Raw genomic sequence first — 23,829 nt, 5'->3', positions numbered from 1 at the left:
CAGTTAGGCACTCCATTTGTGTCTATAAGAAGTAGGGAGAAAAACCTCTGAGAACACCCCAAGTTGATATTTCAAGGATTAGTTAACATCACAAGTAGATACAAGTGACAGCAAGTAGAATGAAGACCAGTTCCAATTTAGAGCTAAAAGGGGGTTTCAATTATATCACTGTTGTAATTAATCTACAATAATAAAACTGAAAATAGAACCCAAGTCTACCAAACCCCAGCCCATATACTTACCAACTATTGTGTCTCCTAGATACATAACAGGACTAGTTATATACCAGAACTATACTATATATAACACATAAAGACAAGAGAGTTATGTAGGGATTTGCCAGAGAACTATTTTAATGGAAAACGCAAAGATATTTCAAGGAGATATTACAGGATGGAGCATCCCCTCCCTGGGGAAATGCAGTAGACTTCAGTGTTGTCACAATCATTGCAATGTTGTTTACTTACCCTGTTGACGAAGTTTACTGTAAACCTTTAAATCTACAATCTTCTGATCTACTTGGAACCACCGGTTTTCTGAAAGTTCTGCCTTGCTGTACCAAACTTTAGTGACTTCGGCTAAAACAAAAGCCAGTGAACAATCATTAACAAAAGTGAAATTTTATTTGAAGACAACTTCCTGGGCAAAGAACATTTTTCAATATGAAACTATCACTTGTTTGCATAAACTCCAGTTGAGTAACAAGAGTTTTACAGAAGAGACATATATTTTTCTAAATCTTGTTTTGAGAAGAAATTTCAAGATAAATAAAAAACATTCTATACCTTTTTACAAAATAAAATCAGGTGTTAATAAGCTATGTTGAGCACATTCATATATGTTATGTCCAGATATCTAAAGATAGAAAATTAGGATATGTGACACTTTAAATGCAACCCATACAATTGATGGATAATAATTTTAAACATTGTTCTAGAACATTTCTGAAAATGACTTATGTGCAACAGGAGTCACTAGGGGATCTTAAAATAGATGGCTAAGGTCTCACTACATGCCTAATAAATTAGCACCTCTGGAGTAGGACCTGACAGCTTATTTTTGTAATTCTGACGTGGCCAGCCCAACTGGTCAATGGACCAGCATTTGGAAATATAAAGAAACAGATTTATTTTAAACAGCATTTTCCAGTTTTAGCAAATCTAGACTCTAGCCAGAAATAATATACTAGAGCACTGTAGTTTAGGACAACCTCTTTGAATATATTAATACTAGAAATACCCTGCAAGTATAGAATGCTCTATAATTCACCTAGTGCTTTCATGTGCATTTACTCAACTGAAACAGGTACTGTCTTCATTTTACTGGTACGGTTGTAGCACTAGCTACTAACTAACAAAATAGTTCTAATTTCTGGTCCAGTTTCCTCTCTACCATCCTCCAAAGCACAGAACCTCATATAATGTCAGAAATCTCAGGCAGAACAGGACTAAGTATATTGATATAAAGAATAACCAAATAAGTTAAATCTCCCCCAAGTCACAAAATCACTGTTAACACATACGTGTTAAATTAAGTTGTTTAGCTATTCTTCCAAAAGAAAGATACCACCAAAGAGCAGCGCTAAGCAGTAGCACTAGATACTAAGGAGTAAATTCAGATCACAAAGACAATCAGATGTAGAATTAAGACCTACCATCATCAATTGTGGTCCAGAACATCATGCCTTGGCCATATGTAAAGAGGTCAAGGCCCTGAATTCCTGTGCGATCCACTCTGTATCTAGTGCCATCTTGTTGAATACTTTCTATGAGTCCTCTCCCTAGAAAGAGAGGTTCGGTTCATTTCACTTAGCCCAAACAGTTGTGCTCTCTATCCTGTAGCTCTTTAGGTCTCACCCTGCCTCCCGTCCAGGGGGACACCGTCTGCCATGCATTCTCTGGAGGCCAGTTCTTCCATCATTCTACTCTAACAGTGATGCAGAAAGATTTGCTCGTGCATATTTGTTGTTTTTTTAAATTTTATTCCTCACAAAAGGACTATTGCATGACTTTGTGGGCTGTTATACGCTACTCAGGATGGGGAGTGATTGTACTTGTTTGCAAGGCGGTGCAGAAAATGTGAACTCAGACCTAAAAGCTATTTGCAGTTATGGCTGATGATCAGAAAGCAGAATATCATGACATCACTCTGACCAAGGTCCCTCACGCTCACATTTAGGGTGTAGGTAATAATTGCTTACCAGTATCAGCCCAGTACACTCGGGTCCCTGAGTCCGAAAAGGTCAGGCCCACGGGGACCTGGGATTTCTGCCACAGTACCTTCCTCCTGCTGCCATCCATGGAGGCACATTCAATGCTGGAACCATGCCTCCCATCATCCTGGGAACCCAGATCCACAAAGCACATGGTTGCAGTAGGTAGATGGAGCACCACAGAGGTTGGGCGGTAAAGGTTTTCACTGAACAAGACAGTGGAATACTGGCCTTTTGAGGAAGCTATGTTGATGTGAGGATTTGCACTGTCAATCCAATATATGTTTCCACTCAACCAGTCTACAGCAAGGTCGATTACTGTCCCTTCCACAGATAACAGTTTCTTCCAAGACAGCTTCCCGGATTCTTTGAGTCTTAGCAGCCTAATATCATCACGATCCAATTCTGAAAGGTAGAGCACCTTTTCCTGGACAAGGTAGTCCACTGATGCCAGCTGGTTCACATTGGTAAAGGGAAGCATCCTATGTTCTGGTAAAGTTGCTTGTCCTAGTAAAGCTCCTAGATTTTTCAGATAAATCTATGGAAAGAAGTCAGGTGGATGGTACAAGTTGAGTCCAATTTAATGCGTCATCTTGATTTTACATTAATATTAAGATACTTAAGTTTAGATTGCCACATATTCTATCTTCTAAAAGCAGGTAGCAGTTATTTCTCTCCCTTCCTCAAGCTGCAAACACTTAAAATTCTTTGAATTCATGTGTTTTGAAGATTTACTCTTTTGTTAAAAGTCCCCCCCTTTAAATGGGACTCTACTATTAAGATCTTACTGAAACTGAAGTCGATCTTCCACCCCATACTTTGTCATTTTAAAATGCCAAAATTAACAAGTCATCTAGATGGTAGAAGTTAGGAGTGATTTGCTTGTCAGTACCTTTTATCCTCCTATGATTTGAGAAAAGCTCCCTCACAAAATGTACTTCCCCTCTGCTCCCAAGCTAGAACCCAGCAAAGCTGCTTATATCCAGAATTACTCTATATCATCAGCTAGGTGCTTGGACAACTAAGCAACATTGTCTAAACTAATCTAACCTTACTGTGTTCTGATATACTAAGCATTTCGTAAGGGAATTTAAGTAGTAGTGGTATTCATTCCATAGCGACTTTATTTTGGTCATGATAGTTCCTAGCACACAGAGAATACTAAAATGTAAGTTGTATTTGAAGAATATTGCAAAGGAAAGAGCCCCTCATCTTTCTACCTGCATGGAGAACTCACATCACTCAGTCTGAAATAGAATGTACCCCAGGCACAGCCACGTGAGGAAGCCGGGGGACAGTACCTGTATGACAACCGTGGGCAGCACAAGGAACAGAAACGCAGACTCCTTGACAGGAACACAGCTGAGCCCATCATCGGCAAGCAGGAGTCCAATCGGGCAGTGACAGCTGCCCTTGGCTCGTGGACTCAGAAGGCACAAGTGAGAACATCCAGTGTCCAGACAAGGATTAGAAGACCTGGGCTGTAGCACTTCGTGCATTATCTGAAAGAAAACAGCTACATGTCACCGCACATTACTGAATCCTTAAAAATAGCAGGTGAATAAATCTTGCTTTTTCATCATTACAGATGGATGTCACTCCGGTTTGTACTTGGGCTGCTCATACATGGAGCCTTTTCAGGAGAATTAAGGGGATATTTTGAAGAGCATATGATAGACCTTGAGTCCATAAGGCTGTTCAAAGCGCTTGAGGAGGACAGCCCTGTCCTTGCCTGTCACCTTCTCCATACGCTGTACTGTTCTTGTCTTCATTTCAGACCAGAAGACTTCGTCTTCCAATACAGCAACCGAAAAGGGACTCTTGATCTGTGTTAGCTGCAACATCTAAAATGGTGAAGGGGAGGTTCCTGAGATGAGTTCTGGACAAGGCACATGGCATTTCACACAAGCCTAATACCAAAAGGACACTCACGCTAATACCAGTACCATCAAGGTTGGCAGAACCAATACAGTGAAATTTGTCATCAGACCAGAATATCTTCCAGCTCAACTGGTCAAGAACGATGCTAGTTGGCCTGCCAAGACCTTGATTGATGAGAATTTTTCTGCTGCTACCATCCATTCCAGCTTGTTCTATGTGAGGTTCTCCTCCAATTTCAGACCAGTACATTAACCTATGAAGATAAAAGTCAGTTTTGAGATGAAGTATTACATCACAAAAAAAATAACATCATTCCTTAAAACAGTGATTTGCAGCCCAGTTATTTTTTCCTCAAAATTAAACTTGGCGTATTCCATAAGCATAATTGCAAAGCAGTAAAAGATTTCCCTTGATATTTTATAGTGATTGTTTAGTCATCATTTGGGGGTAAGCTATCATGACAGTTGTGCAAGAAGGCTAGGAATACATTATTCCCTAAGCCATAGAAAATATCCAGGGAGGCTGACAAGCTTTCCTGGGCTGGAAAGCAGGCTAGTTCCATGGGCAGACATGTGCCTCAGACCTCATTCTTGGCCACAAACCATTAGATGCATCAGAAACTACTTCCAGTTTCCTGAGGACCACGTTAACAGATTCCTGGTTGAAGGAATTAAAAAGGTGAGAAAAGCAGAGGGAGGGTACCCAGTCTGGGTTATCTTTGAATTCTGAGATTTGCTCTGATTCTTTCATTTGATATACATATGGCCATCCTAATGATGGCTTGGCTCTGCCAAGTAAAAGTGTTATCTCTTAAGTTCCTGGTCCTTTGCTGAGAGAAAGGACTCTAGACAGAATAACCGAGGTTCAACCACCACACAAAATTATTCACCCCCACCGCCACCACTAAGCACATTATTGTAAATTAAACACTATCTCTAGTTCCAGTCTCCCTTCTCTTATAAGTTTAAAGCCATAAAATTCTCCATTCAGAGGTATATTTATTTTGGCAAAGGCAAGTATAAGTGGGCTTCTATAAAGGACTTTTTCCAGACGCTTTATGTGTATGGTGGAAACACATCACCATAAGATCTAAAGTAAGGTCAGATAAGGTTGCTATTCATTTGTTCTGTGTTGAATGACCACAATCAAAGAAGAACTAAGGAAGAAAAACAAACATAAAGGATTTGACCAGGCACTGTGATGCCTGGACTCACCCGCTTAGAGGATCTAAAGCCAAAGACAGTGGTTCATTCAAGTTATCATCTAGGACAATCGTGTACTCAGATTTTCCTCTCCAAACAGCAGTCAGCGGAATCGCCAAAATCTGGCCAGCTGTCCCATCCGTCCAGTAGAGATTCCTTCCAATCCAGTCTACCACTATACAGTCTGACTTTATTCCTGAAGAGAGGAAACCACTCAACATGTGTATTTAGGTTAAATTACTAGGTTTGAGCTCATGGGCATCAAACTAGCATGCCATATTAACTCATTTTTCAACTGGCATATGCATCTCCATCACAGCAGTCTTCTTTGAAATGTATTATTTGTAGAGGACGATGGCCATTAGAAATAATAGCCACTGGCTGATAGTTTGGCTGACTCCCGTGTCTACTGAGATGACATTGCATCTTTCCATTTGTAACCAACTAGCAAGCCTTGATCCCTTTTAGTTAAGGAGATGTAATTAAACCAATGTTTATAATAGAACATTAATGACCACTCATTATATTTTCCATGTATGTGTATTTAGTGAGGGCCAGATGGAAAATTGCTCTCTACACAAAGGGACACACCTTTTACCACAGTCCCTTTCTTCTGTGTGTCCATGCTTATCCACTTAATACTTTCTGCACCCAGGTCTGTCCAGAAGACTTTCTGATCCACTAAGTCATAGTCAATAGAGAAAATAATCACGTTCTTGTCTGTGGTTGCCAGAATATCTTCTTTCAAGCTCCGCAATCCATAGAGCAGTAGGTTAAACTGAATTGCCACAAGCAGGATTGGTTCAGTACCTATTGAATAAGAAGTGCTTTTAGTATGGCCTTAAGGGGTTTGAATGGTGTACCCTAGCACTGACTAAGGAATCGGAGCACAAAGTAGTCTTTGCCTTCTCATTGCCAGGGCCGTGACACCAGCCATCTGGTATCTAAGTAGTTCTTCCCTTAAGGTAATGCTTAAGCTAATACCCACAGTTTGAAGATACTTAGAATAAAGGCATGGTTAGCTTAAATTGAAAACCACACTCCTAACTAAACATTTGTGGGTAGGTAGGCAGGAAAGAAGTGCTTGTCAGGACTCTGGACACTTATTCTAACTTCAGGTGAGGCTGACCCTGGATACAGAGGCCAGAGTTATGGTTTTGTTATAATAATGCCTTATCAGTAGATACTTTCAGACTCAAATTCGGGACAAGGTATAAAAGGGGTGCTTCGGGAGTGTGCTAGGCCTTCTCTGAAGATGGATAAAGCAGGCCTGAGCACTTAAGACCTGAGAAAGAGAGATTTGCATTGGTCTTCCTGGAAGATTTAGAACTTGGAATCTTGTGTTCCAGAGCTTAGGAGATATTGCTCGTTCACCTGCTGCTTTACAGGTACGGCCATCAGGCTCTAGCGAGTAGCCAGGATGACAGGTACAGCTATAGGAGCCCTCAGTATTGATACAGGTCTGACTGCAAGGCTGACGGCCCAGCTTCTGGCACTCATCCACATCCTTGCAGATTTGACTGCCACTCTCCAGCTCAAATCCTTGCTCACAAGCACATACCTGAAAGAGGTTGGGAAACATGAAGACTTTCTGAAGACAGTACAACATTGATAAAAAGGCCTCAACTTTGCTACAAAAGGCCCAGGGCAATACACTCAATTTCAGCAACTCAAATGGTTCTTAGGACAAATTTATTTTGAATACAGTCACTCTCTTTTCTTACCAACCCTGCCACACACCTCACACCCTTGAGTCCTGAGTGACCAGAGGTGTCCAAATTCAGACTCAGGTACCCGGCCCCCCAGCAGAATCAGTGAGTGAAGAGGTTCATAGACTTAACAGGACTGGTTGTTTACCAATAGAAATGCTACTATGACCAGACGTCAGAACATAATTTTCTTCTACTCGCCCATTACAATTAAGGTCATGATGTTCGGCTGCTCAATAACGCTAAACTAAAGCACAGGCAGTCCTCAATGTAAGGGCAGGTCACATTCGAAATACTTGTATGGAAGGGACTTTGACAAAAACTCCTTGCTCAGCCCTAAGTGTCAACCAGAGCTCACAGCTGGGGTGGGGAGGACCATGGTAGCAGAGTTTCTGGAGGCTGGGTGGTAGAGACACAAACTAGGGAAGGCACCAGACAGGAGCCCTGAAAGGCCATCCGTGGGAGAGTCAGCTCTGCCGTGTACGACTTGAGGCTTAGGAGCAGTCAGGGACAGCCTGAATGAGAAAGCTGCCCCTCCTTCACTAAAGCAAGCTCAGAGCTGCAGAGAACGGTAACTGAAGAACTCACAGGCCCGTGTGGGGACTGGTAGCAGGTGTGCGAACACTGCGCTTGGTGGCACGCTGATGACGAGCACCTTCCACCCTCATCAGAGCCATCGGCGCAGTCCTCCTTCCCGTTGCACACGAGGCTGAAGTTGAGGCAGCCGTAGGAGCGGCACTGGAACTCAGAACTCTGGCACCTCGTGGGGGGACCTGGAGAGGATGACTTTCTACTTTTATAGTCTACCCTGCAAACATGCCTCCCCCAGCAAGGCTTCCATGTGTACAAGACGCCTCCATTCTGGTAAAGGAATGGGTTTCAGGTCCTGTAGCCTTTGTTTGCTCAGGTGGTTTCTCACGCAGAGCGGAAGTAAGTGGCAGGTGCCCCTTGAAGCCATTCGCCTTCCCCCTCAGTGAGACCCCCCCACACACTTACATCCGGCTTCATCACTGCCATCCCTGCAGTCACGCTGCCCATCACAGTGCCACGAGTCAGGCACACACTGGTCTCCACTGGCACAGGACCACTGCCTGGAGCCACACCGAAGCTCCTTAGGGTCACAGTCCTGAGGAGACAGTGAGTGATCAGCCAGCGACACCTGCATTCAGCACCCAGGAAGGGCTTCTCGGAGGAAGCGGATCCCTGCGTGTATGAGACACCTCTCAAGACCCTTCTGGAACCAGGCCGGGTAGAGGCTAAAAACTTGGAGGTGACACGAATCACGAGAAACTCTTTCTGTAGCTGGAGTTTACACAAGGAGTTCTAGGTGATACAAACGTGAGTGGGAAGTGGGAAGAAATGTCTTATTTTGTCAAAACAGGAAGTCTTACTTGAAGAAGCATAAGCAAAACACTCTGCTCTAGAAACTCTTCTCTAGAATTCTTCCCACCGTGTCTAACACACACCCCAGCACATTAATATTTACAGAATATTTTGTACCTAATTTGAGTTGGATACTCAGGTGTCGTGCAGGATGTATAAGAGGGAGGGACATCTGTGTACCTGCGATACCTCAGAGCCTTTAGATCCCCTCTTGACCCCTCAGACCTACAAGGCATATCTTATACCCATCTCACTAATGAGCAAATAGAGCATTAGGGAGTCATTACTTTCTGAAGGTCAAATCCAAGCAAGAAGATTCAAGCCCAGGTTGCATCTTATACAACATGGGAGCTTCAGTGTACTTTATGGTAACAGGTAAGCATCTCTCTGGGTAGGACATTTAACCCACAGCCATCAAGGCCTAACACTTGCAAACCTACAATTTAAAAAAATATATCTTGAAAGTTTGGCTTCCAACAGGAGGATATTAACACTTTGATATAGTTAAGACTGGCTTCCCAGGCAGTAGTTATGGGAGATGTCTGTGTTCTTGTTTCCCAAGTTTTCTACAGGGAAGTGTGTGATATTGTTGTGATTTGAAATCTAGTTTATTTTTCTGAAAGAAGACTGGACTACCTTCTCATCGCTTCCATCTTTGCAGTCTAAGTCATGGTCACATATCCACTCTGCCAGCACACATTCTCCACTCCTGGGGCACTTCACCTCCCCTGAAGGGCACGGCAGGGACCAGGCAACAGGACAGCCTGCTTCATCTGACTGGTCCAGGCAGTCTCGGTTCCCATCACAATGCAGAGAAGACGATATGCATTGGCCATTCTCACATCTAAATTCAGATGAGCTGCATTTTTCATGAACTGAAAAATAAAGCATTAGGTAAGAACTCAGCTAGATATAGAAGTGATTTGATGGCAAAGTGTTATAAAGACTCCCTGGTTTTCTGTTGTCACCTTGGGAACTAAGCCTCAGCAGGTCTTAGGGCAGAGAGGTGCTCCAAGGAGGAGGCAGAAAAGGCCTACTAAGCTAGCCCAGAAAATATTTTCTGCCCTGGAGAACAAAGGCTGAGGGACAGGGATGGAAGGACACTGGGATAGGCAGGGTAGTAGGATTTTCCTCTGGGACCTTAATGTCACCCGTGAAAAAAGAAATTCCCCCACAATATCCAAAATACCCTACAATTTATGTTCTTGGACTCAATTCTTACAGATAGAAGTGGCTTGACTTGGTTCAAGAAAAAGGGTCAGGTCCTCTGCAAAACTATAAATATGTATTGAAAAGTAAATTAGACCTTGGGTTTTTCCCTAGTTCCATCCTTCATCTCTTTCCCCGATGTTGTTCTCATAAGTGCAGTCATGTCCTCTAGCTGCCCAGTTGCCTCTAGTATATCCAAGTCTGTCATGGTTACTTACCCAGCCTCCTCTTCTTCCCACATCAGTTCTCCACATTCTCTCTTCTACCCGAATCCCACAATGTGAGTAAGGTCTTTGCAACACGTCATTAGGCAGAACAAAAATAATGATTGTGTATCCCATAAAAATGAGGGGAAAGCAATGACACCTCCAAAGGAGATGGCCCATCCCATGAGAAGGCATAGGACCAAAATTAAAATCCTCAAGGAGGCAGATTTTAGGCCAACAAGAAATAATACTTTATTTTGCTAGTAGACTGGTTTTCCACTAATAGAAATCTTCTCGTCATGGAAAGGAGAATGTTACAGCATGATCTTTGAGGCGCTTCTAACTCAGAAACTTTCATCTTAGTTTGTTAACTCTGTAGTACCACAGGCAGTCCTTATTTGTGGATTCAGTATTTGTACGTTCACCTCCTTGCTAAAATTTATTTGTAACCCCCAAAATCAATATGCTCACACTTTCATGGTCATTTGCTGAGATATGCAAAGCAGCAAAAAAAAATGAGTTGCCCAATACATGTGCTCCCACTTGAGGTTGAACAAGGTAATGTTCTGCCTTCTTGTTTCATGTTTCGTATTGTAAATAGGAGTCCTTTTTGTGGTCTCTCTAGAGCCACACTTTTCAGTTTTGTACTTTTCGGTGATTTTGCTATTTAAAATGGCCCCCAATTACAGTGCTGAAGTGCAGTCTAGTGTTCCTAAGTGCAAGAAGTGTATGATGTGCATGGTGGAGGAAAAAATATGTGCTAGATAAGCTTTTTCAGGCATGAAGAGAGTGTTGTTAGCTGTGACTTTAATGTTGTTACTAAGCCAACAGTGTACATTCAGTTGTCTTTAAACAGAAACACATAAAACCAAGTTATATATTGATTGGTTGACAAAAATGTTGCGACCAGAGACTCATAGAAACCTTGCCCTGTATTTTTTGCTGGGAGAAATGATTCAATATCTGCTAATTCAGTGTTCATAGCAACTATAGAACATAACTACCATGAATGAGAATCAACTGAAATGCAGTTTAAAATACTCCCAGGCAGTTTCATGAAACTTACTACATCCTTGTTCATCTTTTTTATCAGAACAGTCTGGGTTACCATCACATAGCCAGCTCTTGGGGATACAGCGAGTCTTGTTGTCACAACGCAGAGAACAATCTTCGACGGGCTTCCAGCAGTCCAACTCATCAGACCCATCCAAGCACTGCTGAGCCCCATCACAATGGTATTTCTCCTCAATGCACTTGCTTCCGTCCAGACACTGGAAGACCCCTTAAATGGAAAGGACCAAAAGCTAGCACCGTATACTTAGTCATACTGAAGGTTCAAAATTAGATGAACTCACCCTCATTCTGGAATTTGAGGAGTAAATCGACTGCACATTATTTGAGCTCTATATCTTAGTTCATCTATAAGCAAGCTTTAATCAAGTGCTTGGGTCAAGTAAACTAGGAAGCTGAACTAAGCTGTTTAAATATGGTCTCATATTTGTTTGGTTACTTTAATGACTTGTTAGAATGCTACCAAGTGGTCCATTTAAGTCATTCTGTGGCTCAGCTTATACAAAGGCAAATATGGGAGTCCTGAAGCAAATTTGAGGAAGCAAGGAATAAAACGGATGCTCACAAAATAAGTAGTCTGACAGACTATGACTTCTATGATAATTTATTCATCTATGATCATTTATCTAGGGAAAGCAAGTATGATTATAATAAACACTCTGGCAATTCATACCATGCAGCCCAAACTGACTCAGTATACCTGGAACAAAAGAGGAGATGGTAACAGACCTGGTCTGTTGCAGAACTGGGAACAGTTCTCTTCATCGGAGCCATCCTGACAGTCGCGCCTGCCATCGCAGAGATACTCCCGAGAAATACATTCCTTCCCATTCCGACAGGGGACAGAGGATCGGGTGCAAAGAAGAGGGGGTGGTGGGGGAAGAGTAGGAGCGGAGGTTGTGGCTGCTCCTTCAACCCCAGGATCTAGAATAAGCAGTTGCTTCAGCAAGTCATTCCATTAGATTTTATCAGTGGAGATGTGCTTCTAGTGTCTTCCTCCTCCAGAAAACCAGGTCATGGCTAGGTAGCTACATCTTCCTACCTCATAGGAAGAAACAGTGAAACTGACCCAAAGCCTACTATTTAGACTAAGTGTGGTACATTGACCCATCATCTAATGGCTTTGAATCTGGGCAAATTGTTTTCTCCTTTCAAGTCTATTCACTTTAACTTTAGTTTTTTCACCACCTGATGCTATATTCTGGTAGTTTCTGAAGAAAGGGACTTGTTCTGTCTGATTCCCTGCTATAGCATCTTATGGTCTAGGATAGGGGCCCGCATAAGGTGGACACACATTAGTTGAGATGTTGAAGTTACAATACAAAAAGTTACCAATAAATATTCTTCAGCAAGTATTGCAACAACCTAACAGATTTGTTAATAGAATCATCAAAACTGGGTTTGTTACCAAAAAGTCAACTGTTTATTGGCAGACTTTACCTCCTATGCCGAATGCTTCTGAACCCTTAAGATCAGTTTAAACCAACCAATGACTCAAAAAGTAAGGCAGTTTATACGGAAGAGGGAAATGAAAGACCTCTGTGGATTGGGTACATAAAAGAGGAATGTTTTTGTCCCTCTTTGTTCCTACTCTCCCTTGGGATTTCCCGCCACTTCTGTTGACAAAGTCCCCTGAATCCTGTGATAGGATTTTTTGCTGCCTCATGATCCAAGATCAGATTTTGGACTATGTGCCAAAGGCTTATACAAAACAAAACAAAACAAAAAAAGAAAAGTAAACCTGCCTTAAGTGAGTTAATCTGAATGAAAAAGTGAAGCTTCTCTAGGAGAGCACTGCCTTCCTGGCATCCACAGCTCCAGAGCCGCTTCACAAAGGGTCTTCCACAGGATGCTACTACTATGAGCAAAGGGGGTCCCTCAGTAAAATCATTTTGGGAAGCTGCTTTAGAGCAAATCTGGTGGATCTCTTTATGACCAGACCAAGAGCTTTGATATGCTGATGTACAAGATGATTCTCAGAAGGGGCCATGCCGTGCAGATGTCTCAGGGTATTGCTCAGGGATGTGTGCCATTTAGCAACTTTGAGAACAGTGTTAGGTTCTTACTCTTCCAGGACATGGGCAAGTTAGGGATAAGGTCTGCTGTACTGTGGGTTGGGACAATTGCCAATACAAACATAAAGATACCCAGGTTTTTATCCTATAAAAACACACTGAGGCGAGTTGGGGAACGTGGATCTTAACGAATAACCCCACAGAGGAAGACTCGCCTGGAAGCTCCAGGTTCTCTGCCAGGATGATCATCTTCCTTACATGCGGCTCTTTTGACACTGAGAAGGGCTCCAGTATCCTTCTGTTCCACAGCACAACAGCGGCTCCATTCATAGTCACCAGGTAGGGCTCGTGGGCCGCTACGATGCCGTCACTCCAGGTCTTGTTCAAAGTATAGGTTCTATTTTTTAGGAGACTCAGACTTTGCAACCCTAAGGAAGAGTCAAGTTCTTACAAGCTGATATTGAATAACATGTGACAGAGAGTACCATTTGATTGAGGTTCAATGACCTCACACTGAAAACAAACACAGGTTCTTCCTATCAAGTTTTGCAGGTTTTAGTTGTATAGTTAAAATAGTCCACTGAAATGTTTAAAGCTTCAGGAAAGCCAGAGGCTTAGGTTGGCCACGTGGGCACATCAGATATGACTTTACCATCTTTACACTAAAACAACTGGTATAGCTGCTAGGCCTCAAGGATGGCTTGTGGGTGAGAAGACTATTAAATCTGGCTCCAAGGTACAACTTGTACCTGTTATCAGGTTATAATGGAAGCACCTGTATTTCATTTGCAATGGAAGTTTGGTTCCATTACTTCTTCTTACAGAAATAGAAACAAATGCTGAACACTGCAAAAAGCTACTAAGTATGTTATTTCTGAAGTTTTCTCTTTTAACTCATAAGTCTAGACTTATAGATGAGAACTGAGTTGGAGGTAAGTGACTCATGCCCAAACTTTAACTGTAAAAATCAGAACTTGAGTTTATGTCTACCTGGTTCTAAGAATGACTGATATCATTATACTGAAAGCAAGACTCTCACTCATCCCCTCAAGCTTTCTCTAATTATACTGGTTATGTCATGCTTACCTAACCCTTTGGTAGTCCAGAGGATGCTAGATGAGCCAAGGTCTAAAGCCATGTGGGTGTCTGTCGTCCAGGTGCCTGTCCAGACTTCCTGTTTGTTTTTGCCATCAAGGGACATACTTTGCAAGTGCTTCCCACTTTCTACCCAGTAGAGCACCCTCTTCGGCCAATTGAGAAGAAGATGAAGTATAATGCTGTCCGTTCTGTAGAGGGTATGTGTGTCTGGGCCAGTAATTCTAGTCTTCTGAATAGCACTTCTGTCACAGGGCAGCCAGTACAAGTTCCCAGTTGCTATGTCCACACTTGCTGAGCAGACTGTAAGGAGGAAAAGTAACTCCCATTAGAAAGGGCACTCAAATATGTCCATGCCCCTAAGCTTTGGGTCAAGGGTGGAAGGGAGACAACTGAGAGACACAAAGACCAGTCCCTAACAAGCCTACACACCAGTTTGCATGATGAGTTCCATCATGTCTACTTTGGTTCCAGCACCATGTCTGTCATATGAGTTCATTTGATCCTTGCAATTCACTGCATTTTATGTTAGATATCTAAGTTGCAAGACTTGCACTGGAATGTAGGTCTACAGCTTTGGATTCACATTCCTTCTTCTTCATAATCTAAGTATAAAAATCAGTCAATTACACATCGACTGACTAGGACTAAAATTGCTATAGAAAAGCAGAGGTTGAGCCAAAGTGACATCCACCAGTGGTATGAAAGGTCACTGGAAGAATGTTAGTGAGGAGATCTACAACTAGAAGATATAGATAGGATAGGGACCAAATATATAAAAACCATCAAGTGTTGGTTTTTAGATAGAACAGAGATAGGCACCAACGTTCAAAGAATCCTCCCTCCTCCCAACCCTCCCACTGTAGCTACACAATCGGTTCTGAGCTAGGTATCGCCTACTCTGGGATGCAGTACAGCATAAAGGTTAAGAGCAGTATTAAGATAGCAAATCAGACTGCCTTGTTTGACATACGGCTCCAAAATAAGGTGTCAATTTCTGAGCCTCAGTTTCTACATATGTATGAGAGGAACAGCGCTTGTCTCATAGAGCTGTTCTGAGGATTAGAGTTAGTACATATGAAAAGCTTAGCATAATGTCCATTATTTTAGAGCAGTGTGCTGGAGCTGGCTTACATGAGCTCATAACAGCCAATTGGTAAATTCAGGAATTCTGTAAGCTTGGTGTTCAACACACCCATTATTAAAAAACTAAATTACATCAAATTAAATTATATTTGAAATAAAACTAAAATGCTCAAACCATCGCTTAATTATTTTCTTACCTCTTACTGTTAGCTATGCTCGTGGTTACTGATGTCTAGTGTGTCTGTATGGTGGAAAAACTACATGAATGACTGCTTCTGCACACCCCTTCCCAGCTCCATGTTTAGTGATGGTATATTCATAGCTTGAAATCTGGCACTGTGGGGATTTTTACACCACAGAAATAAGCAAACACTACAAGGGTTTGATTTGGTTTTGGGTTTTTTTTCTAAACCAGGGACTGGCAAATGATGGCTCTTGGGCCAAATCCAGCTATGGTCTGAAAGTTTCAGTGGAACACAGCCAAGACCACTCACTTCCATATTGTCTATGCCTGCTATTCAGATACAATGGCAGAGTGCCCAACAAGCCTAAAATATTTCTGTCTGGTCTTTTACAGAAAGAGATTTACAACTGCTCGTTTAGGCTAGAGAACATGTTAATATCGTAGATTGGACAGTTACATGTGTCCTGTCTATACTCATTACATTTTAAATACCACAAAAAAATGAGGAAATATTATTCCAGTATTTGAAAACTATTATCCAGTTCCACAAGTATAATTCATGTCATTGACAAACTAATTCCAAATAGTCTTCATTGCTTCACTTTCATCTTGTTTATAGAAAGTGTCAAACAACATTCACATCCAGACTATATTCATTCAAAAATAGCATCTACTTCTTTGTCATAGCAGATAGCAGTTGAGCAATTATTCATAGTTGGATTGTATTAAATCGTGATTGAATTGCGACTATAGATGGGCTACAGATCTAAGAATTCAGAATAAAAAAGCAATCTATGAAAATCAGTTGGCTATATAAAACTTACAATAAAGAATGCTATATATCTTATTATTTGTAAGTTGTATTACACATCCTGTATCAGTAAGCTTTATTATAACATATGTAGGTGGGAATACGCGCACTTTCCCCTCAGAGAGTTGTTGTTAAATATATCTCAGTATACCTGTGGGTATTAAGAACCTATACACTAAATCCAGCGTATGTTGAGAAGCAGGCAGGACACAGAAGTGGGGCACAGTGACAGAACGGAGAAACCAGTACACACAGAGCTTAATGTGATGTAAGTTCTTCCTATTTCCTGGGTGTTAGGGTGGGAGCACTTCTTTATTCTCCCTCACATTTTCATATGGAGGAACTTGCCTAGAATTGTACTTCTGAATTCTCCCCTCATTCCTCAACTCACTGCTGCCCAGGAAAGAAGTGACTTAAGATTGGCAAGTTATTAAGAACAGACTGGCCACACTCAGTTCAGCTTTTCTCTTCTTTGTTGGGCTCTGCCATCTGCAGAGAACACATGCTTTCTCTGGAGTTAGATTTAACCTTGGCGCTACACAGATTCAAAGTTGAAAGTTCAGTTGCCAGGTTCACAGAATGTTTTTGAGCAATTCTACACAGATTCTCAAAGACATGCACTCTTTCCTAAAACAGAATTTTGAAGCCCTATCATTTTTGATTAGGAATTTCATCTGTATTTTCCAGTCTCAATTTTCAATATGAGGCCAAGATTCACACACCCAAGAGAAAACAACACAGATGTCAGTATGCTTTGATGAAACAATAAGTTGAAAGCTAATTCTCATGGGTTTTAAGGAAGCCCAGAGACCCCACAGGTTAAGAGCTCAGTCCCCCACTTCAGACACCAATCACGAGTCCCAGGTTGTCACCTGCACTCTGACTGACGAGCTCTAAATCAGGGTTCCCAGAAACCCCTGCTTGTGTTTCATAATTTGCTAGAATGGCTCACAGAACTCAGGGAAACAGTTATTTACATTGCTGGTTTATTACATAAAGGATACAGATGAACAACTAGATGAAGAGATACACAAGGGAACGTCCAGAGGGTCCCAAGCCCAGGAGCTTCTGTCCCCATGGAGTTGGTGCGCACCATCCTCCCAGCACATGGAAGTGGTCCCTAACCCAGGAGCTCCCTGAACCCCATATTTTGGGGATTTTTATGGAGGCTTCATCACACTTGTGTGATTGATTATTAACTCCATTTCCACCCTCTCTTCCTCTCCAGAGAATCGGGAGTGGGGCTGAAATTTCTATGCTTCTAATCATTGCTTGGTCTTTCTGATGACTGACCCACATGCAGGAGCCACCAACAGTCACCTCATTAGAATAAAAGATGCTCCTATCACCCAGGAAATTCCAAGGGATTTAGGAATTCTGTGTCTGAGGATGCTTCTATCACTCAGGAAATTACAGAGGTCTTAAGAATTCTGTGCCAGAAACTTGGGGCAGAGACAAATATATATATACATATTTTACGTAATTTCATAGCCACCTACCACAGGGACTGAATATTCAATACTAGAGGAAAGTCACATCAAATTGTCATCCTCTTACAAATCCCCGATATAATAATTGTCACACAGAAACCAATTAGCAAGGATTAGCCAGCTGGGGAAAGGTAACAGTTTAAGTGGGAAGAAATTCACCATCAGGGGTTTCCTAGATGGCCATCAGATGTATCACAAAGACCACTGCCCATTTCAGTTTCTCCTGAAAGTTCTCTAGGACAAGTACTAGAACCCCTATGTGCCAGGCACTGTGCTTGCCCACAGGACCCTGGGTAAAATCTACTGCTCTGCCAACATCTCAGAACATGTATTTCAATACAGCACTTTTTGTAGTAAAGTATTTCTTTGGTACTTAGAGTACACAGGGCACAGACATTCAGAAACTGGAGAGCTCAAGTCTGTTCTCCTTTATAAAGGAGATGTTTGCATTCGGCTGAGTGCAAGGAGCTAAGAGTGAGGTGTGGCATTTAGGTGTGTAGGAGGGGAGAGAAAGTATAGATTACCATATTAAGAAAATATCTTGCGAGTTCTCTTTAAAATCTGCATTGCAAAGTACTTCTAAATTAGTGTAACAAAATCTGCAATGCAAAATTGAAGTATTCAAGGTCCATTTCTATTCTACCCAGACTTAAGGCCAGAAAAATAGAATTGTAAAAACCTTACCATTGACCCTGAGATTTCCCAAATCATAGTAGCCTTTAAATAATTGGTAGTACATCCCTGATAAGAACAAGGGTAAATCAGAGACACTCAATATTTAAATTAGTTAAAAACCACTCATTGGCATTAAGTTTGATTCAGATCAGGAACAGGTAAGTAAGTTTTTGGGGCCCTAGTTAATTTTAGAGCCAGAAAATAAAGGAAAAATCAAAACCAGCCACCCCAACTTACCTGTATGCTCCATCCAAATCTTTTGCTTTTCTCCTGAATAGCCAGTTGAGCAGAACAGATGTCCCTGGGCATTTGTCCAGTAGATGAGGTTTCTTTTCCAGTCAATATCTAGTAGACAGATGTTCCTACGATGCTCTTGAACTAGGGTTCTCTCTATTGCAGTTCCCATAAAACCAACTTTCAACAAGTAGAGACGTTTGCCAGAAGAAAACACTAGTTTTAACTCTACAAGGGAAAAGGAGAGATTTACTGTTTGACCATTTGTCAGATAAGCCCCACACTCTCTTGTTGAGCAATGCTCCTGTCTCAAGCTGAGGCACCCCTAGAAAGGGAACTTTAGATAAAGTTCCCTTTATTAAGGGAATCCCTTAAGCACACATGAAAGCCCTGTCTTCCTTAGAGAAGGGAGTCATTTGGGCAAATGAAAGTATAAAGTGTTGCTGAGCTTTCCCAAAGCACTAAGTCTTCTGAATTTCTGCTGAAAGGTTAACACAGAATCATGAGGGTTAGGGCTGGAGTGCTAGTCCATTTGATTCAGTGATGCCATCAAATACTTGCTTACAGCACATAAATCTCAATACAAAGAATTTTAAACTCTACTTGACTGTATCCCGTGGCTACCCTGTGAAGTACGTTTTTTAGAGGTAGTTAGAACATGAACATATTTACGTCATTTATTCTTCTTAAAACCTCAATGTTCTGTAGACAAAAGTCAAGTAATTTGGATAGAGACATTCAGTGATTATATAGCCTTTAATATTTCAAAGATGGAACAGCAGCATGAAGGGTTCATGCTAACAATATTGAAGTACACACTGTTTACAAACATAAGTCAGAACACACAATAATCCTGAGACTATAGAGAATTTCTTATACCAACTTAGTCATTAATTTTTCACATGACACTGAGTGATATAAGCTATGTTTTCCTGTTTTAAAACTAATCAAACCCAAACATCCACTGATGGATAAGTAAACAAAATGTAGTGTGTATGGTGTGTGTGTATATATTTCATATATACGAGTGTGAGTGTGTGTGTGTGTGTGTGTGTGTGTGAATGTTATTCAGCCTTAAAAAGAAAGGAAATTCTATGTTACAATGTAGATGAACCTTGAAGACATGACGCTAAGTGAAATAAGCCAGTCACAAAAAGACAAATACTGTATGGTTCCACTTACATGAAGTACCTAGAGCAGTAAATTCAGAGACAGAAAGTAAATGGTGGTTGCCAGAGGCTGGGGTAGAGAAAAATGGGGAGTTACTGTTTAATGGGTATAGAATTTCAGTTTGGGAGGATGAAAAATTCTGGAAATGGATGGTGGTGATGGTTGCAAAAAAATGTGAATGCACTTAGTGCCACTAAAATGTACATTTGAAAATGGTTAAAGTGGTAAATTTTGTTACGTATATTTTAGCACAAAAAAAACCGTAATTGAGGTCTTTTGATAACAAAACTTGTTATCAAAGTAGGTTGTCAGTATAAATGTGATTTATCCCAAAATGGAAGCTACATTATTTCCAGGCCTACCTGGAATATGCTGCCTTGAGCCAAGCCCATTTCACCCAGCATACTTACCACTACATATACCAGAAGGTAAAAGAAACATCCCTTCTGGACAAACACACTTATAGCCCTTGGGAAGGATGGGGGACAGGAGACATAAGTGGCTACAAGAACCTGGAACACATGCCGGGTATCTGCCTATTTTAAAATAGAAATAGGTTAGATACAATCTCATACTTATTTATGCATATTAGTTCAAAATTTAATACTAAAGGGAGGTTAAGTCATGTTTGCCTAAAGAGGAATCCCCATGTACTTGATACCTTCTAGTTTAGGCATGCTGACCTTTGAACTCCTATCTTTCAGCTAGTGACAATTACTTATCTATATTAAGCTTGGGCCAGTAATGCCTCAACCAGTAGCGTCTTCTCCCTCAGAGTTAAAGTAAAATGACTTTCCAAGTTGCTTACGGGAAGACTCTCTTATAAGCAAATAGTGGTCTAAGCTCTCTACTTTGGTTAATTTCTCGGACCCATTTATGAAGCAACATCTGAGTGGAAACTGACATACAATTTCAGATGAACAAAAGCTTTTAACTCCCAGCCAATGGATATTTGACTTCCTTCTATAAGGAAGGAATATAAGAATGCTAGACTTGATTTAATTTTCTGTTATCAATGAATATTGTCCATAAGTAAGCTATTCTAACTCTTCTGTGAATATCTTACTCTGTTCTGTGTATTTCAGACATTAAAAACCTAGTAACTAGGGGCAGCCGGATAACTCAGTTCGTAACACCAGGGTTGCTGGTTCCATCCCCACATGGGCCAGTGTGAGCTGTGCCCTCCACAACTAGATTGAAACAGCTACTTGACTTGGAGCTGATGGGTCCTGGAAAAACACACTTAAAATAAACAAAATTAAAAAAAAAAACCTGGTAACACTGGACAAGCACAAGGTGCATGCTTGGAATGAGTTTCCCAATAGGTGTCTGTTCAGTTCATCTTACTTAGAAGTCCTGCATAAGTCTGGAATTATATCCAGACCATTTCCTCTACCTCAAAATAACAAGTTCCAACAACAGACCGAGGCAGTAATTTAGGTAGTTTCCATTTAGCATTCTGCTTTTCATAAGCATTTCCAAACAAGTCGTGCACTTACCCTTAGGCTGCTGGGATTTGTGGAGGACTGAGAAAGCAGATATGGAAGCATTTAGCAGCACCACTCTCTCCTTTGGGGTGTGGGGTGAAGCATAAAACAGCTGTATTTTATTTGCCCAGAAGAAAGAGTTCTCAAACACAGCCAGCCCCACTGGATCTTCATCTTCCAAGAAGATCTCAAGAAAGGTGTACCGCCCACTGCCGTCCACGTTCACCATCTCTATGGACTGAAGGGTTAGAGAGTCTCATGAGAGCTTGGAAACATTAGCAAGAGGTAATGACAATGTTAGTGCACCTCTGTTTCTTGGACACTGATTAAATATCTTCACGTGACAGCAACATGATAGAGATGAACTCATCCTAGGATTCATGGAAGCAAGTGCCCAAACCAGTGGACTGGACGGCTTCTTGTACAAAACAGGGCCACAGATGTGTTGTACAAGAAGCTACTATAACTCATCATCTGCATCCAGACATTGTACTAGGTCCTTTTGCTACCTTCTCAAGTGCCTTCTGAGGTAGGCATTCTATCTCTTTTCAGAAAGGGCAATCCATGGGAGCTCAAAGAGGCATCATAAGCAGCCAAATTACAGCTGGAAGTAATAGGCTTAAAAACGTGACTCCCAAGCCTATGCTTTTAGCCACCATGTCATACTGGTGTTTTAGTTTGTGCTTTCAAAAATGAGATAATACAAACTATAATATTAAGAACTAGAAACAGTGAGGTACCTAAGTATCTGCATGCTTTCAAGGAAGTGTTCTACCATCTTAAGAGATTTTGTATCCTAGGCACAACATACAACATGACCTATATGACCAGGAAATCCCAATGCTAAGTTTGACTGGAGAGTGTTTAAGAAAGTCCCACTAAGTCCCCAACCTATGTGGATCCAGTCTGGCTCTACCTAAAGATAGTGGGCAATGATAGCTTGCGTTTCTCAGTTTTCACAGCCAAAAGATGCTTCACTGAGTTGATGTAAGACTTAAGAGAAATTTGTACTTACCCATAGTCATCCCAAACCCCAACTAAAAGAGTTTACCTTTCCCTCCTGACCTCTCTGCAGTACCTGTTTGTATTTACTGATCCAGTAGAGCCTGCCAGTCACGTGGTCAAGTGTCAGCCCTACAGGTTCCTCCATGTTTGCAACCACAAGCACCTTCCTGTCAGAGCCATCCATCCCTGCAGTTTCAATAGTCCTCATGCCTTTCTGACCTTGATTGACCCAATACAAGTACCTGAGGAAAGCAAAAGCACAACGTGTTTGAGAATGCCTTCGGTTGTACGTACATGGTTCTGAACAGCCAGGCTCCCTCCGTCCTCTCATACAGGCCTCATATCATTGCACTAAGAATGCTGGAGATTTCTGCTCTTCATCAATCAGACTTTGAAAAGTTTGGCTCCATAATATTGAATTTAGACTTTGAAATTAAGACTTTTTTTGGAGCAAATGAGACGTAGGTTGAAAGGGTTAAAGTGTCCTCTTATCAATGTAACTATCTAAGATTACCAATGATTTTGGATATATTCCAAAAGAAACACTACTTACTTTTTTGCAGGAAACACGATTAGCTGCTCTGGCACGAGATCCTTTTCCAGGATTTTGACGTAGCCTCTGCCATCACTTAAACCAGCACAGATGACCCTTGCAAAGCTGCTAGCCCAATACAACTGTCCCGTGAACCAGTCCAAAGAGACACTGTTCACTGTTTTAAGTTCTGGGGACATAGGAAATAGTATTATGCTCCTGTATTTTTCTACACCCATCTTATCTTGAAAAAAGAGACTTGGACAAAACTTTTCTACAGCTTCTGATTTCAAACTATACAATGAGGCAAACAGGACACAGGGAGTACTTGCTAAGGTGTTTCCAATACACAGTGGGCAGTATGGAAAGACCTTAGCAGCAGCATCACCAAGGAATCCAAGAGAATATGGCATCAGTTCGGGGCAATATTTATTACAGAAGTCTCAGGGGAATTGTTATGAACTCTACCTCTTCACTGCCATCAGAGGACTTCTATGTGCCCAGCACTATACTAAGCACTTCTTTACATGTACTGGCCAGTGTAATCCCCCCACTCACACAATGAGGAAAGTGCTAGTTCCCTCATCTTATAGAGGTCGACTCAAAGGAGTTAACAGCTTGCTCAAGGTCACATACCTAGTATGGGTCTAAGACTAACCTTGGCCTGAGCTCATGTCCCCAAACTTTCTGTACTGCTTACTCATGATTTAATTCTCAGGTTATACTCTATAAAGCTCCTGTAGAGCACACAAACTACATGGTCTTATCTCAAATCGGGATTTTATGTACTCTCATGATTCATTATAAGTGAGTCACAGAGGAAGGTGTCTGGATAAATACATATGCTTCTTATACTATGTTTAAGTACCTTTAAGAAGCAGGGGCTCTTAACATCAAGAAATGTACCTGGATAGAGAGAAACAGAGCCTGGCTTTCCAAGGACAAACACATTTAACACTTCATCTACCCAAAAGTACATGCTTCTCTCAAGATCATATGCGACAGAAGTAGGCATTGATTTTATAGGTATCAGTGTCTTGTAGATGCCTGTTCTTTGATCCAGGATGCCAAGCTCCCGATCTGCTGCTATAAGAATTTTAACAGCATCATCTACAAAAGTAGAAGAGAATCAGTGACACATTACCTTGGATCTTTCTTTCACACCATTCTCT

General features: G+C 41.4%; 1 protein-coding gene across 1 annotated transcript in view; it reads right to left on the bottom strand.

Moving 5' to 3' along the window:
* The window catches only part of LOC109457569 (low-density lipoprotein receptor-related protein 2), a 36,118-nt gene that overhangs the window by 7,180 nt on the left and 5,109 nt on the right, over positions 1 to 23,829 (bottom strand). Inside the window, exons 4-25 of the mRNA XM_074329702.1 lie at positions 23,564 to 23,767; positions 22,679 to 22,847; positions 22,199 to 22,367; positions 21,133 to 21,358; positions 20,044 to 20,169; positions 18,467 to 18,691; positions 13,975 to 14,286; positions 13,104 to 13,316; positions 11,603 to 11,797; positions 10,869 to 11,084; positions 9,024 to 9,262; positions 8,001 to 8,130; positions 7,593 to 7,777; positions 6,670 to 6,856; positions 5,887 to 6,105; positions 5,308 to 5,491; positions 4,145 to 4,346; positions 3,892 to 4,056; positions 3,514 to 3,714; positions 2,201 to 2,750; positions 1,655 to 1,780; positions 468 to 578 (exon numbers count right to left, since the gene is read on the bottom strand). Of these exons, the coding sequence (XP_074185803.1) occupies positions 468 to 578; positions 1,655 to 1,780; positions 2,201 to 2,750; positions 3,514 to 3,714; positions 3,892 to 4,056; positions 4,145 to 4,346; positions 5,308 to 5,491; positions 5,887 to 6,105; positions 6,670 to 6,856; positions 7,593 to 7,777; positions 8,001 to 8,130; positions 9,024 to 9,262; positions 10,869 to 11,084; positions 11,603 to 11,797; positions 13,104 to 13,316; positions 13,975 to 14,286; positions 18,467 to 18,691; positions 20,044 to 20,169; positions 21,133 to 21,358; positions 22,199 to 22,367; positions 22,679 to 22,847; positions 23,564 to 23,767 (4,554 nt within the window). The remainder of the gene's footprint in view (positions 1 to 467; positions 579 to 1,654; positions 1,781 to 2,200; positions 2,751 to 3,513; positions 3,715 to 3,891; positions 4,057 to 4,144; positions 4,347 to 5,307; positions 5,492 to 5,886; positions 6,106 to 6,669; positions 6,857 to 7,592; positions 7,778 to 8,000; positions 8,131 to 9,023; positions 9,263 to 10,868; positions 11,085 to 11,602; positions 11,798 to 13,103; positions 13,317 to 13,974; positions 14,287 to 18,466; positions 18,692 to 20,043; positions 20,170 to 21,132; positions 21,359 to 22,198; positions 22,368 to 22,678; positions 22,848 to 23,563; positions 23,768 to 23,829) is intronic.

Source organism: Rhinolophus sinicus, linkage group LG04 (assembly GCF_036562045.2).
Source record: "Rhinolophus sinicus isolate RSC01 linkage group LG04, ASM3656204v1, whole genome shotgun sequence".
Classification (NCBI taxonomy): domain Eukaryota; kingdom Metazoa; phylum Chordata; class Mammalia; order Chiroptera; family Rhinolophidae; genus Rhinolophus; species Rhinolophus sinicus.
The sequence above is the reverse complement of the archived record's forward strand: the minus strand, read 5'-3'. Positions and strand labels throughout refer to the sequence as shown.